This window comes from Lolium rigidum, chromosome 3, assembly GCF_022539505.1.
Source record: "Lolium rigidum isolate FL_2022 chromosome 3, APGP_CSIRO_Lrig_0.1, whole genome shotgun sequence".
NCBI classification, from domain to species: Eukaryota; Viridiplantae; Streptophyta; class Magnoliopsida; order Poales; family Poaceae; genus Lolium; species Lolium rigidum.
In genome coordinates, this window is record NC_061510.1 from 72,073,906 (window position 1) to 72,088,798 (window position 14,893).

Consider the following 14,893-nt stretch of genomic DNA (forward strand, 5'->3'; position numbering starts at 1 on the left):
CTAGCCTTTTGAAGAATTCCATGCACCCCTCTCGGTGGAACCGACTCCAGGACCGACAGTGTCGGTGCCTGGGCAAGTCGACCGGGCGACAGACCGGCCGGGGGCAACTCAATGCAGCCGGGGGACAGTTTGTTCCCCTAAAAAAAAGATCAAGATAGTTTGTCGAGCCAGATTTGGTAAGCCGTAAACTGTGGTCCAGAGTCGGCACCAGGTGACCAGCACGACGGCATGCATGGACGATGGATCGGCGGCAACACAAGTCGTAGGTCGCCGATCACCTTGGCTCTGACCTCCGGCCAAATGTGATGAAATTGTCCAACGGAGGCGCCATTTACATCTTGATGAACCAGTTGAAATGTGATAAACTCATAAACACAGGCAATATCATGCTCTTCATCAATCGACAATGTCACAATGCTACTACCCTCACTTCCTAACTGTACAAAAATTTCAGCAATCCTGGATTTCCGCATCAATCCACTCGAACCCGCCACCGCGCCGGCGACGGCGACGGCGAGCTACCGTGCCGAACTGAAACCGTCTTCACCTCCTCGTGCGAACCGAGATGGCCCTCCGCTCCGGCGTCATCGGAGCGCGACCCGGCCCCAGCGCGGCGGGGCCGTAGAGCTTCTCCTGCAGCACCCGCGCGTCCGTGCCGATCCTGCGCACCTCCTCGTGCCGCGCGATGTGCTCGTTGCTGCCCTCCAGCGCCGACGCTATCCTCGCGTACGGCGCGCGCGCGACGTACGCCGAGCTCTCGTACGCGCCACGTCCGCCGTCGAGGTCCCCCGCGCGCCGCGTTGCGCCGCTGTCGCCGTTGCCGTTGGCCGCAGAGGGGTTCCTCCTGTACGGAGGCGGAGGAGCCCTGTACACACCGCGCTGGTCCGGGGCCACCTCGCGGTGGTGCGCGTTGCCGCCGACCAGCTCCGAGGCGTGCCTCCTGTGCATCGCGTGCTGCGAGCCGTTGGACACGCCGTCCTGGAACGCGCCCGCCTGGCCGGACGCCGGGCGCCGTGAACCGTCCGAGTGGCCCGCGCCGACGCCCACCGTGGAGGCAGCCCTGTCGTAGGGAGGCCGGCGCAGCTGCGGGATCCGGACGAGGTCCTCCACCACCTCGTCGTCGTCTTCCTCGTCGCTCTCGTCGAACACGACGGTCTTGCCCTTCTGCGGCGGGTCCGACCACACCGAGGAAACAGTGCTGTGGTCGCTCCAGGACGGGGACGGCAACGGCGACGGAGGATTCTGTGGCTTCCCTGTTTCTTGCTGGGTTGCGCCCGAGCTCTGCAGAGGATGAACCTTATCGTGGCCGCCGCCGCCGCCTCTCCACCCCTTCCCCTGGGACTCCGTCCGGGACAGCTCCACGGCCGCCCGGGCTGCCATCGCCGCGAACGACGCCGACTCGAAGGCCGCCTCCGCCGCCATCCTGACGTCGCGGTACTGCTTGGATTCCTTCGGCACCTTCTGCTCCGCGCTCAGCTGCGCGAGGCTCGGCCGGTTCACGCTCTGATCGGCAGGCCTCCGTCTGTCCTGCACCTGCCAGTCACACATTGAATTTCTGAACATCAGGTTCCAAAATACAATATGAATCTGTGATGATCATCAAGCACTAGCACAACAGTACTGCAAAAATGTGGCGGTGCCAGACTTAGCACGCAAGGTTCTACCTTGATCTCGGGCTGCTCGACAGATTCCGCAGCCGGCACGCTCATCTTGGCTTGCTCACTCTGTTTCCCCTGCATTGCACATTTGTTCAGTCATAACATGAGTGTACTGAATCACAGAAATCGCATGAAGAAGATGAGCAGCGGTTGTGAAGTCGTGCAGCACGTTGCAACCAACCTGAGCTTGAGGAACCTCTCTGGGCTCCTCGGGGAAGTCGAGCAGGATGCCATTCTCGGCGGCGATCTCCTTGGCCAGCCTCCGCATCTGCTCCACGGTCGCACCCTGGCCGGACAACTTCTGCACCAGCTGCAAAACCAAGGCACCAACCAACCCTCGTCAATGAAAATTCCAGCTCCCGTCCAGCACAGCGGTTGGCGCGGCGGCAGGTGCAGCGGTAGGCGCGTGTGCGTAGCTGGAGCAGCAAAGCGAACGTACCGTGGGGTCGACGACGCCGTGCGCGCCGTCCCTGGCGGCGGCGGCGAAGTCGCGGCCGAACTTGTCCGTCAGGATGGCGCGCGCGTCCAGCAGCTCGGGCAGCTCGCCGCACCGCGCCGACGCGTAGATGAGGCCCGCGGCCGCCGCCTTGATCTCCTCGGTGCACTCCCTGGACGGAGAACCAGATTAGAATCTCCCGCCGTACCGTACCGCAAGAACAGAAACAATCAGACGAGGAATTCCGGGGAGTTAGTTAGCAAAGCACGTACTTTGGCTTGTCGAGCTGGGCGGCGTGGTCGACGAGGAGCCTGCAGTAGAGCTCGAGGACGTCGAGCGCCGCGAGCGCGTCGTCCTCCTCGAGGACCTGGCCGGCCCGGACGAGCGCGCGGTCGAGGTGGCCGATGGAGAGCAGCTGCGCGACGTCGCCGCGGGCGATGGAGCGGCGGCCGACGCGCGGGCGACGCACGACGGCGAGGCGCGCGAGGGCGAGCTTGACGAGGGACTTGAGCTTGGCGGTCTGCTTGGAGGTGCTCCTGGTGAAGAACCCCATGGCTGCTGCCGACTAGGTAGCTGGTTGGCTGGCGGAGGTTGATGGGTGACCGATGACTCGTCTCTTTCTCTGCCCTCCGCTGTTTATATCGCTCTCGGAGTCGGAGGAGAGGAAGACGAAGAAGAATCCGAGGGTGGGAGGGGCCGATGGATCGTTGCTTGTGGACTACGGAGTCTGAACCGGACGGGAAAACATTGTGATGCTTCTGTTCTGTAGCCGATGCTTCTTCTGTTTTGGGAACTGGGTAGTCTCCAAGACTGCAACTTCCAGCCCGGCACAGCACGAGCTCGGAAGAATAACCTCTCGTGAACGTGGCCGGTCAAACGAAAAACTGAAAATGTGGGAGGCAAAAGCACTGCGGGAAAGATGAAAAGAGTTACCCGGGAACCCCAAAAATCGAGTAAGATCGTGGTCACAAGTTACTGCAACCGATTATTCGTGTCAATCCACACACACCTAACTTGGCCGGTCAGATCTATACAAAAAAAACTTAGCCGTTTTTTCAATAAAAATCATGTACTATTTCATTAATAGAAAATAAAGTTACATGTACTAAACTAATGTAGAAGGAACATATAAATCCGGAGAAAACAAGTGTCCTAAAAGTTTTGCAGAAAATTATCCGTAGTGTTTCCTGCATTCGCTGAAGCTAGCGGTCGCCGCCAAACTCCAACACGGTCTAGACGCGTGTTAGAAGAGACGTCGAGGCTCCAACATTGCCATATCAAAAAGAGTATCATCCTCAACGAGACAATGTGGGTCGATAAACATGGCCGCTGCAAGCAGCGAGACATATATCGTTGTGGATAACGACGAACACCAGCGACACAGATCTCGCTAGATTTGAAGAAAAGCGAGAAGAGCAAACCACATCTAGGCATCAATCGCCATGAAGGTCGACACTGATGTGGGATTAGAACTGAGACAGGTTTATTCGCCCGACCGCCATTCCCACCACCCCAACATCGTACCACAACAGACAAACTCTAACCCTAAAAGGTTGACTAGGACAGAGAGGCGAGGTTCCCCCTCCCTCCTGCCACCAGAGGAGTAAGCGAAGGGAGAGGAGACCAGCCCTCACACCAGCGGAGCGGGGCGGGAGTAGTGTCGCCTCCCCCTCATGTGGAGATATACAAAGGGGCAGCTGCGTAGCATAAACTTGGCAAGTTAATACCATGATTGTACATACTACCTCCGTTCAAAAATAAATATCTTAATTGACGCATCTTAGTTGTAGATACACATGTATCCGTAAAAAGTTAAGATGCTTACTTTTTTGACTGTGGGAGTATGTCATGTCAACATCTTTAGTGCTGTGTTTCAGAGTTCAATTTTGCAATTGCATGAAGGACTTGACCGTGGAGAGAGCAGACTAATCTTCCTGGCGTAATTTTCAAGTGCGATAAAGGTCCAACCAACAATCTTTTTTTGTTTGACTTGGGTCCAACAAACTGCTACTAGTTGTTCTTGATTTGTTCCTGTAGAACGCCACCGTGACATCGTCTAGAGACGGCAGTGGTGATGCCATCCTTGCTCACGCCACTGATTAGTTAATCTCAGCTTATTTAGCGTAGATTGGCATCGATCCCATGGGTCCATCAGAGTATCAGACAGGGTGTAAAGCGGGACACTCCGAGTATGTCGCGCGCCGTGAGCAAGACACGGAGCGAGCGGCGCATTTTTTGGTCCATCGAGGTTTGCGGAGTAACGTGTACCCGATCATATCACGGGGCCCTTTGTCCAGTTAATTTTGGATTCCAGAAGAACCACCTCGACATGGAGAGCACGACAGTCCACAGGGTTGCTCAAGCAAACGCTAAACGTTACTGTCTATGAAATCCAAAACCAAAAGCAACTCCATATATTAATTACTAGTAAGAATGGGCATTTTGCTGATGGAACTTTCACAGTTCATGTACAACTAACGAAATTCTCACAAAGGTTTTATATGCTCGGAGTGGAATATTTGGTTACTCTCACTTGTTGATCCAAGCTGGGGCACCTCAGATGCTATTTATCCAGCATAATCTTTAAATCTTCTACTACCTTTATCGCAAAAAAAAAGCTCAATTTTTTCCAGATGCGGATGTATGTATAACTAAAACTAGTAGCTTTAGCACGTGCTTCTAGGCATTTTGTGAGAGTGAAAGATGAGTCATATATTGATAAAGTTGTATATTTTCATAGTTGGCTATTGTACATATTGGCTCTAAATTAACTATAAAATCTATATTAACTATAAATGACATGACATTTGGCTTATATCCAACCGTTGGTATCGTAGGTATTTAATTTAACAAATGTTGATGGGCTGCTGCCTGCTGGCAAAGCAAAGCCTCATGACCCATGCGTATTAACGCCACTCACCTTGTTTAGCAATCCAACACATATTAGCTCGATCTTATTTACGACATGGTAGATGATTTGGTTGCTATTGACACGTTGCGCCGAGGTCGTGGAGTGTTGTCTGCTCTTAATTTCTTGTGGAATCCTTCACCTCTGGCTTCTGGAACCGGTCGAGTCCACCGCGAGCCGCCTCAGATACGGAAGTTGTCACAGTCATCTTCACCTCGGATACGTACGAAAATACGAGGTGACGTAGGTGATATATGAGAGGGGTCACGATGAAGTGAAAGTTGCATTAGGCCTAGCTATAGCTAGTAAGAGTGGCGCTTAACACAGACAGAAACGTATGTACTAGTGAAAAACGCGTGTACGATCATTGGATAACCAATAGAAACTTCTCTTGATCATGTCACGTCAGAACCATGACCGGGAGAGAAACGACCAGCACATGAAGACATTACTGCCGGTCAGTAATCTTCTCGATCGCCATCGCTAGCAACTGTACTAATAAGAGCATGTCTAGCAGGTCCCTCATATTTCTGCTCCGTATCCTGCCGCTTTTTCGCCCCGTATCGAAAAATTGCTAACGGAAGAGCCATTCCGTCTAGCAGACCCCGTATTTCGTCTCGTATTTTCAAAAATAAAAACCCCGGGAAGTTCAATTTCATTGATCATACTACGGATCATACATACGGATCAACGATTCTACATCCAGAATGCGCGATCCTACTCGGGGAGGTCGACTAGGTACGAGTCCGCCTCCGCCTCCCGCAACTCCGCCTCCTTCGCGGCGGCGATGGCCGCCGCCACCTCTTCCTCCTCCGCCCTCTTCCTCTTGGCGTCGTCTTTGAGGAACTGTCGTAGCTCCTTCAACAAGTCGGGGCCTCCTCCTCATCGCCGGCGAGCGGAGCTCCTCCGGCCGCCGGTGCTCCCGCTGCTCCAAGCCTCCTTCGCCCGGCGGCGGCGCTCCCGGTCGGCGCGCCACTCGTCGAACTTGGGCCCGCTCATCGGCTTCATCGGCGGATCCTCGTTGTACCGGCCGCCGCCCGCCGCGAAGTCAACGAGCTTCGGCGGGACGTACGCGGCGCCGGCGTACCTGCAGGCCAAACGCCGGCTCCCGGCGGCGGATCTCTTGCATTGGCGCCGCCACGCATCCTCCACGTTGTCCGGCGAGCGGGATCGCTTCGATCCGCTCGCCGGCGGCGGCTGCTCGCGGCGGCGGGCGTCCATGCCGGATCTAGGGTGGAATGCGGCGCGGGGAGCGACTAATTGCTCGCCGGGAGCGGGAGGAGGAGGCGGCGGCGCACGGCGGAGTTAGGGTTGCGAGTGAGGGGTTAACCCCTCACTCGCACCTGCGCCCAGTATAAGTACGGGGCGACGGGGCCGATTTTCTGGACCCCGTATTCCGCCGAAACGGGCCGGCCCGAATACGGGGCCTACTAGACGCCCAAAATCGCGCCTGCCCCGTATCCCGCCGGAATTTTACGGGGTGGGCGGATTATACGGGGCCTGTTAGACATGCTCTAAACCATGTCAAATGGGGCAAGAAAACACACACACGTCAACTAAGCCAGCCGTGGGCCAGGGCATGACACGGATGGCCCTGGGCAAACCCACGGCGTGTTTTGTATCCTGCACTTATTTTAGAATTTAGGCAGACTAATGATGTTTGGTTGTCACCACAGGAGCGAGTGTGATAACCTATTCCCCGACCTATTCTCATACGGATGAAGCTCAGTGATCACATGGGTACGTGAGCACGCGTTTATTGCACGACACGTGTCTAACATCGTTAGTTTGCCGTTTGTATCTGAGATGGGAACGCAGCGTGTGGTCTAAAAAGTAAAGCCAGACCTGTGGTCTGGATGCCCTGGTCGTCTTCCTCGTTCCCAAATCGAGCCCCATAACACGCCCCCAACCTACTTGCTCCGGCCACGAGCGCCACTCCCGCTGGCCTCGAGCGCCGCCCCACAGGCTAGCCGTCGACCGCCGCCGAAACCCCCTCCAGCATGCCGCCAGTTTCCTGCCACCGGCCCTCCCGCGGGAGTCCACCTGCGCCCATGGTGTGGCCGGGATCGTGCGGACGCGGACGCGCCGGACGAGCGACATCCCGCCTCGCCGCCTCCAAGTGCTCAACGCGGCGGATCGATTCTCCACCAATCCCGTGTTAGGAGAACGAGCCACATGCCAGCCCCTGTCCCCCACGGCCGATGAGCCTGGATTTCGCCGCAACATCGCGCATGGCCTACCAGCCTACTCGCCCCATCCATCCCAAAACAGATGCTCAATTGCAATCGACCCAAGTTCTTGATTTCCCCGTTTCGATTCGTATAATTTTCGGCCCGAATCGTTGGACCATCTCGACGAAGATCTCGATCCTGAAGTCCGCCTCCCGCCGAGCTCCCCTGCTCCTCATCTCCATATGTCCTCAGCCATCTTGAATCGCCGCGAGGACGAAGGAGGAGCTAACCTTTAGCAGAACCGCTGCAAAAGCAGACGAATTTGAGGATGCTCTTGAGAATTCCTCCGCGCCTAGGCGGCTTGCTCGGTTTCGTCCTCTTCTAATCGTCCTCGCCGGGGTCAGGTGTCCCCGCCCCGCGCGCGTGGCAGCCGCCGCCCGCTCCTCTCGGCTCAGGGTACTGGCACCGTCTGTGGCGACACGCCGACACCGTCTGCGGCGACACTGTCTCGGGGGACGTGACGCGCAGGGCGCTCTCCGCTGTTCCCTGTGTCGTTCATCGCTGTCACATCTTGTGCGCCGGAATCCCTCCTTGCTGAGCTGCCGGCGGGCGATGTCGGCCGCCACGCCGTTGCGGCTGTTTCACCAAGTCGCGTTGCGCTACAGTCCACGGTGGCTGGGTCTGGGGCGGCACGAGAGAAGGCCGCCGGGGAGGCCGCCACGGAGCAGCGGGGAAAATCGACGGCGGCGCCGCCATCCAATCTGGCCGCAGCTCCCCATCGCCTCTCTTCCAAGCGGCGGCTATCGAGCCTGCCGTGCTCGATGCAGGAGGATGCTCGGTCGCTCTCCAATCGGGCGGTCCACGGCGGCTGCTCTCCAATCGATTCGTCCCAAGCCACGAGAGGAACCCTTGCTGCTGCTGTTGCCTGATACAGAAAAGTGGTGGGGGTAGTAGCCCATGTGGAGATGCAGCGAGTGAATCTAGGCGTTAATGATTGGAGATGGGAGAGAGATTTCACGGCCGTTTTATCTCCGTTAGCATCTAACGTATCTAAAAGCAAATCCAACGGTATCTAGGCACCAAATCCACTCTCTATTCTCATATGTGGTGAAGTTGTCATGCACTAATAAATACTGATATGAATATCACACAAAGTAAGCATAGGAATCCTATCATAGTATAATTAACTTAATAGAGTATCAAATTGGGCAGACAAGTTGAGACGATCGACACTAACATAGTTTAGACGCAAGACACTTAACATAATCTAGACTGCAAGAAATTAGGGTTATGAGCTATTTAGTCTACCTCTATTTCTTTGCCTTACCGGTGGTGCCGCTTAAAATGCATATTAAAACTACAGGGTGGGACCTTTATATAGACACCAAATTCCAAATATTTCAATATGTTTTCAGATAGGACTCGTGGCATATTAAGCAACCATTATCATTACCAACCAGTTACCGAGCCGTATACCGTTAACCAGTTAGGTCCCAAAATACGCATGTGTGAGTCATGCGCTGAGTTTGAACTCAAATTCAAACCCACGGGCTTTAAAAATCCATAGAGCCAATCCTATAGACAATCTGGCTTTCTACTCTATACTATTTTGGGGTATATTTCCAGCGTACTCATATACACTGTATAGATGTACCGGCTTCCTTAAGTATATTTCCTTAGGTATAATTTCGCGTCATATTTCCATTAATATACTTCCACATTGTGGTTTGATTCCGGGAGTAAATCAATGTAGTGAGCATGTAAAATATTGAAGCCACAATTCCTACACAGACACACTAAGAAGCGACGACCCTCGCTCTTCCACGATCCTCCTGGTGGCATATCACATGGTCCGGGGACATAGCCATCACCTCACAGCAAGAGTAGTCGAAGATGACCACTCGGAAGATGTCCGGATATTCCTTGTCAAAGGTGAGGAAGTATCCAACCCTCCGATTGTTTGCAATGGCAAAGTCTTACCACCCTTTGACCAAGGACGACTTTTTCATCGACATAGTTGGTCTTCATGTCCCACTTGCATTTAGTTTTAGTGAGCAGGGTGATCGTGGAAATGATCTTCCCGAACCATGGAACGAATGCCCATGGTAGACTTGAAGAGCACCTGTATAAAGTGCTCCGGATCATCCTCGTCATGGAAGTGGCCAGCGTTGGCCGGCCTTACTCGAGGCCTCTTGCTCGGCCCCTCACCAGGAACCTCCGTAGGAGTACCGATGTTCGTATCCTACGCAAATTACAAGAGCCTCAGAAATCATGTTCCACATACATTGCTAGAGCTGGCGTCATAGTGCAGTGACCCGGCACACCGCTGCATATTGTAGTGCGCAAGTCTTGGCATATAACACTCATGGAACATAGTGGTACAACAAAAACATCTTGACACCAAATTTCTCATATATTCATGATCACAACCCAGAAGTGTACACAAGACTCAAGATCATCCTAGGTCTAGTGAGGATTCACGGGGCAACCCAAATACAAATCAACTAGCTTTAAGAGCAATGGCACATCTAAATCTGGTATCATTGGATCTCAACAACTTATTTAGTAAGATTATATACTGCTCGGCTCATCTAAATTATTCTAGCCTATCCAAGTTGCAGTTTCTTCCTCTTCGCCTTCCACTCCATAAACTATACCGCGGTCTACTCCTTCAATGCTTACGGAAAGATCTAGTTCCTCATAGTATACTTTTTCTCCTTCGGGTTCTTCAGTAGTTTCCTCCTCGATATTGGCATACTCTAAGCAAGGGTTTAAGATAGTATCTAATGAATACGAGCATACCCAACAAGTCATAATATGTGATGGTTTCATGCACTATCTAAAATCTCACTTCTTTTCCCAAAAACATAGAGAACCATATCACATTTTGTATACTCCCGGGAGTTGTGCAACTTTTTCCAGAAACGTCTGAAGCCTCGGTGCTCAACTAGGAGCATGTCCCCATTCACACTTCCTTTAGTACGATGTCCGACTAAAAGACAAGCAAATCAATGTCCTTCTCTATAACCTCACATTCCACCTGTTGTAACGAGTTTTGGTCGCAAGACCTATTCTTAATTACTCTCCCTTCGAAGTCATAAAAGTCATCATTTTGCGGCACATGATGAGGACGTTATATGCTCCCTCCCGCTGTCCCGCAGATTCCACCAGAAAGTACAGTCCAACTAAATATTCGAGGAGATGCGAAAGGAAGTACTCCCTCCGACCCGAATTAGTGGACGTGATGTCCTTTTTATAAAACACACCTTCCAATTTTCCCGACAAACAACCGAGGTCGTCTCTATCCTAACACTCGTCTGGTCGCCCCCCTTTCCTGCCTGGGGGCGGCAGCGACGAGGATACTCCGGCGACGTTGGAAGCGCTGCGGTTCTCCGGAGGCTCGTCCTTCACCGGCGCGGCCGTCGCGTCCTTGCGGCCTTGCTACCCCGTTCCGGCGCCCTCCACCGGCGAGCTGCTCAAGGCCTTGCTCCAGCCTTCCGTCCGCTGGGAGAGTGGGATCTCTCCGCGCAGGGAAAGGGGAAGCGTCCTGGGCAGGGAAAGGGGAAGCGTCCGGCCGCGGGAAAGGGCGGAGCCACGACCAGCAGCGGCGCGGACTCCCTCTCGCCGGGGAGCAGCAGCGCGCGCGGTCACCGGGAGGACGAGCCGCCGGAGATGGGCGGACGCGAGGAACACGATGGGAGGACCTGATTGCAAAAGTTTTTAAAATTCTAAGGGGTTTTCTGTAAAATTGAATTAAAATGCCCGCCCGCCCAGTTTTTTGGGTCGGAGGGAGTAGATCAATCTAGCTGATTTTCCCATCCTGTTTCGAAATGTAGGGTGAGCACAAGGAGTAAGGGGAGGAAAAAGAACCCGAGGTAGGGAGGGGGCGATTGTTTCTTGTGGACTACGGAGGCTGAGCTCTACACTTGGCTATCCAAAAAAAACCTACACTCCACTGGACGGGAAAACGTTGTGCTGCTCTGTTCAGCAGCCAATGGTTCTGTTTTGGGAATTGGGTAGTCTCCAAGACTGCAACTTCCAGGCCGACACATCACGAGCTCAGAATATCAACTGCACCTCTCGTGAACGTGATTTACTACATATCTGGTCAAACGAAAATTGAAAAAGTCGTAGGCAAAAAACACTGCGGGAAACACAAAAGGAGTTACCCAGGAACACAAAAAATGGAGCAAGATCAAGGTGTACCGCAACCGGATTATTCGTGTCAATCCAGGGATCCACACATCTAATGACATGTACAATGGTGATATCTTAGCAGTCATAACGTAGGATAAATGCTGAGGTGGAAGAAAGAGAAAGATGAAAAAAATAATTTGCCTTCTCTTGGTTAAGAGATGATCTATTAGCACAATCTCTCTCACCATATATTTAGAATACCTCATTACTAAAGATAAGACTACAAAATAATCTATTGTACATTGAATTTTATTGTTCTATCTAGATTATGTAGCAGGATTAAGATAAGATGGTCTTATCAACTGTTGCACATGCCCTAAACTTGGCCGGTAAATCTGTGCAAATGTTTGTCCTGTCACCATCTTTCGTCTTGCGATTCAGAGTCACTTTTGCAAGTCTTTTGAGGACTTGACCGTGGGAAACAGATTGATCCGCGTGGTGTAATTTTCAGGTGCGATAAAGGTCCAACCAGCTACCAGTAGTTCTTGACTTGTTCCCGTAGAACGCTACCGTGGCATCGTCTAGAGACGGGAGTGGTGACGCCTTCCATGATTACACCTCTGATTAATTTAACCTCAGATTATTTATTTAGCGTAGATTGGCATCGATCCTGTGGGACCCATTCGAGTATCTGACGGGTTGTAAAGCGGGACACCCCGAGCATGTCGCGCGCCGTGAGAAGACACGGCCGCAGCGAGCGGCGCAATTCAATCAATCGGTGTTTCCGGGGTTACGTGTCCCCGACCCCGATCATATCATGGCCGGAGCAACTTTTATGTTCAGGGCTTTTTTGCGTTCAGGAGGAATCTGAACCTGTGAACCCACCCGTTACCTGTTAGCATAAAACTAGCCCTTTTCTAACTAATTCACCGAATGATATCAATTTAGTTTTTTGGGACAGAAAACTATCATATTTTTCTAAAGTTTTTAGCTAAAGACGCTCGAATTGAACATGATTTGCCAGCGATTATGTCCAGGGACCCACTTGCCAAGGCCAATTGGTTCTTATTTCAGGGTCCAATTTGTAAGCCCCTATTTAATAATTCAAATTCTCCAAAAGGATAAAAAAATTGAGATCAACAAAAGGCAGAAGCATTCACTAGTGGCAGAAAATCATAATATTTGACTGGATCTCAACATATGACTAAAAACAAGACGTAATAAAAAGGGGATCAACATGGAATGTTTCAATTGGAATAGGATCTAAACAAGCCGGCATAATATTTTAGAAAAAGGGAGCAAAAAATGGTTATTTCAAAGGGAGAATTAAAAAAGCAACGTTTTTTGCTAGAAGCTGTAAAGAAATTTCAATTTCTCTAATAAGAACCTCTTAACTGGGTGAGTGGGGAGGGGGGGGGTGCGAAAAAGTCAAGGGCCTGAAGCTCCGTTTTTTTTCCATTTAGATTGAGAGATGTGTTTTTGCATGCCTAATTTTAGCGTCGGTTCATGACAACTATGAGGAGTGTTCGGTCTTAAAGGGAAGCAACCATGAAAGCGGGTGTCGACGGAGCGGGTTCCTGCCGGCACAACTCTCAGCCGAGCTCGCTGGAGTTGACGCTTCTCCATGTGTCGCTCACGGCCATTCATTCGCATCCACACCTATCGCCGTGAATCCCTACCCCACGCAGCGACTGCATCGGGACTGGATCCGACGCTTGACCGTGCTACACATGACACACTTCACACATGCACACACTTTAACCTCACACATACACACACACTCCTACGTCCCCGCGTGACATAACCGCTCAAGGGAGTCGTTGTGCTAGCGAGGTTCGCGGGTACTTTGATGGCCGGGCTTGAATTTCTGCTTGCCTGCAAGCAGGGTGCTGCGGCGAATATGGAGATGTTGGGCGCCGTGGCCTCACCATGGTGGCGGCCTGCGCCGAAGGGTCGGGTGAGGTTGATCGGCCGGCGGAGGCGTGCATTGGAGGGATGGCGGTTGTGGCCTTCCTCGCCGGAGTACGTCGGGAGTGAGTTTTGGCCGGGGGGGGGGGGGGGGGTAAAGATGGGGGACAATCCTCTCAGTTTCTATTTTTAAAATTTTACTTTTTTTCCTTCAAATATTATATTTTTCTTAATTTGCCTAATAAGTGAGATCCTGTACACATCAGCAAATTGGCTCTCACAAATGTATCTTACCTGTTAGTTTTCGTGTTATTGTAAGATCAATTTACGATTAGTATTATTATTTTCGAAAACTTCAGGAAATGTTGTATTTTCTGCCTCAAAAAGCTAAAGAAATATTCCATTTGGTAAATTTAGCTAGAAAAATGGTGTTCACGTTGAGTAAGACTGGTTGCTCGAGCAATTGTTTACCCACGCCGCTAACGTCGTTGTCTGCGAGATCAAAAACCAAAATCTATCCCTCGGAGGTGCTTATAGGGGTAGGATGTGCGTGCGTGCGTTCATGTGAGTGCTTGTACGTGCGTGTTTGTGAGCGTCTGCGTTGTACTGTGTTCTAAAAAAAAAATTAATCCGTGGTAAAAAAACAAAACAAAAAAACAAATGCAACTCCCTGTTTATGGCATGAAGGTCCTTTTGCCCTTCGCGATTCATCTTCAGCTACCCAAAAAAAAAGCCTGCAATGGTTTTGTATGCTGTCACTTGTTCGAAGCTGGCGTTGATCCCACGCAGCTCCGATGCTCTCTCTGTTTAGCTAGCTAGCTTAACCCTGAAGTTTGAGATATCCAGCACGACACTTGACCTCTGGAGTACTGCACTACCGCTTGGTTGGCTCACCTTTACAGCTCGAACCTTCCTAGGAGCATATATGATCACTGACGAGGCGGCCCGGCCGGTATTAAGTAGCGAAGGTTGTTTAATTAAGAAATGTTGGACGGCCGGGTGGCAGATTAACTTCCCTCGCTATAGTCCACCTTGTAATTAGCAACACAACACATAATTAGCTCGACCTTGTACGATTAGTCTGTTATTGACACGTTGCGCTGAGGTGGTGGAGTGCTGTGTGATCTTTCTTGCAGAAGCAGGCGACTCACGGTGAAGTGAAAGTGGCACAACTTTCCTGTAGTAGTGTAAGGGTGGCGGTTAACACGGACAGAAACGTTCGTAACGAAAACGTGTATAGGTTCGTTGGATGCCTACACCTAACCAATGGAAACTTGTCTTAATCAGGCCACATCAAATTCATGACCGACAGGGAGAGAAAACGAAAACTAGCTATAAATACAACTCACAAGTGTACAACTAGCGTATAGAAAACACTACACTAGTAGTCACTACCAGTGCAGTGAGTCAGTGATCTTCTCGATGACTCGATCTCTATCGCTAGCAATTACAGTAGCAGCTTAACGCATGCAGATCATCAGACAAGAAAACACATTGTGTACAAGAAAAAAAAAGGCAAGAAAACACAGAAACGTCAAATAAGCCGGCTGTGGGCCAGTCCACTCCACACGTAGCGACCCTGCAGGTGGGGCCTGGGCAGCCCCCTAAAGTCTTGCAATAAACATACACATAGCCATAGCCACACATGAAACCCTGCACGCTACCATTCATGCAC

At 51.7% G+C, this 14,893-nt stretch overlaps 1 protein-coding gene across 1 annotated transcript; it reads right to left on the reverse strand.

Annotated features, from left to right (window-relative positions):
• Positions 1–369: 369 nt before the first annotated feature.
• LOC124696771 lies at positions 370–2,647 on the reverse strand. Its single transcript, XM_047229448.1, has 5 exons — positions 2,367–2,647; positions 2,098–2,266; positions 1,846–1,968; positions 1,653–1,733; positions 370–1,527 (listed from the first exon to the last, which is right to left on the reverse strand). Exons 1-5 carry the CDS (start codon positions 2,645–2,647, stop codon positions 544–546), a joined length of 1,638 nt encoding a protein of 545 aa, XP_047085404.1. The 3' UTR covers positions 370–543.
• Positions 2,648–14,893: the final 12,246 nt, after the last annotated feature.

What these genes read in the sequence shown, in the direction of transcription:
- LOC124696771 (XM_047229448.1), bottom strand. Translation starts at nt 2,647, where the DNA reads ATGGGGTTCTTCACCAGGAGCACCTCCAAGCAGACCGCCAAGCTCAAG. An exon ending in ACGGCGTCGTCGACCCCACG is followed by an intron (nt 1,969 to 2,097) that starts GTACGTTCGCTT and finishes TTGGTTTTGCAG; the next exon opens with CTGGTGCAGAAGTTGTCCGG. An exon ending in AGCCCAGAGAGGTTCCTCAA is followed by an intron (nt 1,734 to 1,845) that starts GCTCAGGTTGGT and finishes TGTGCAATGCAG; the next exon opens with GGGAAACAGAGTGAGCAAGC.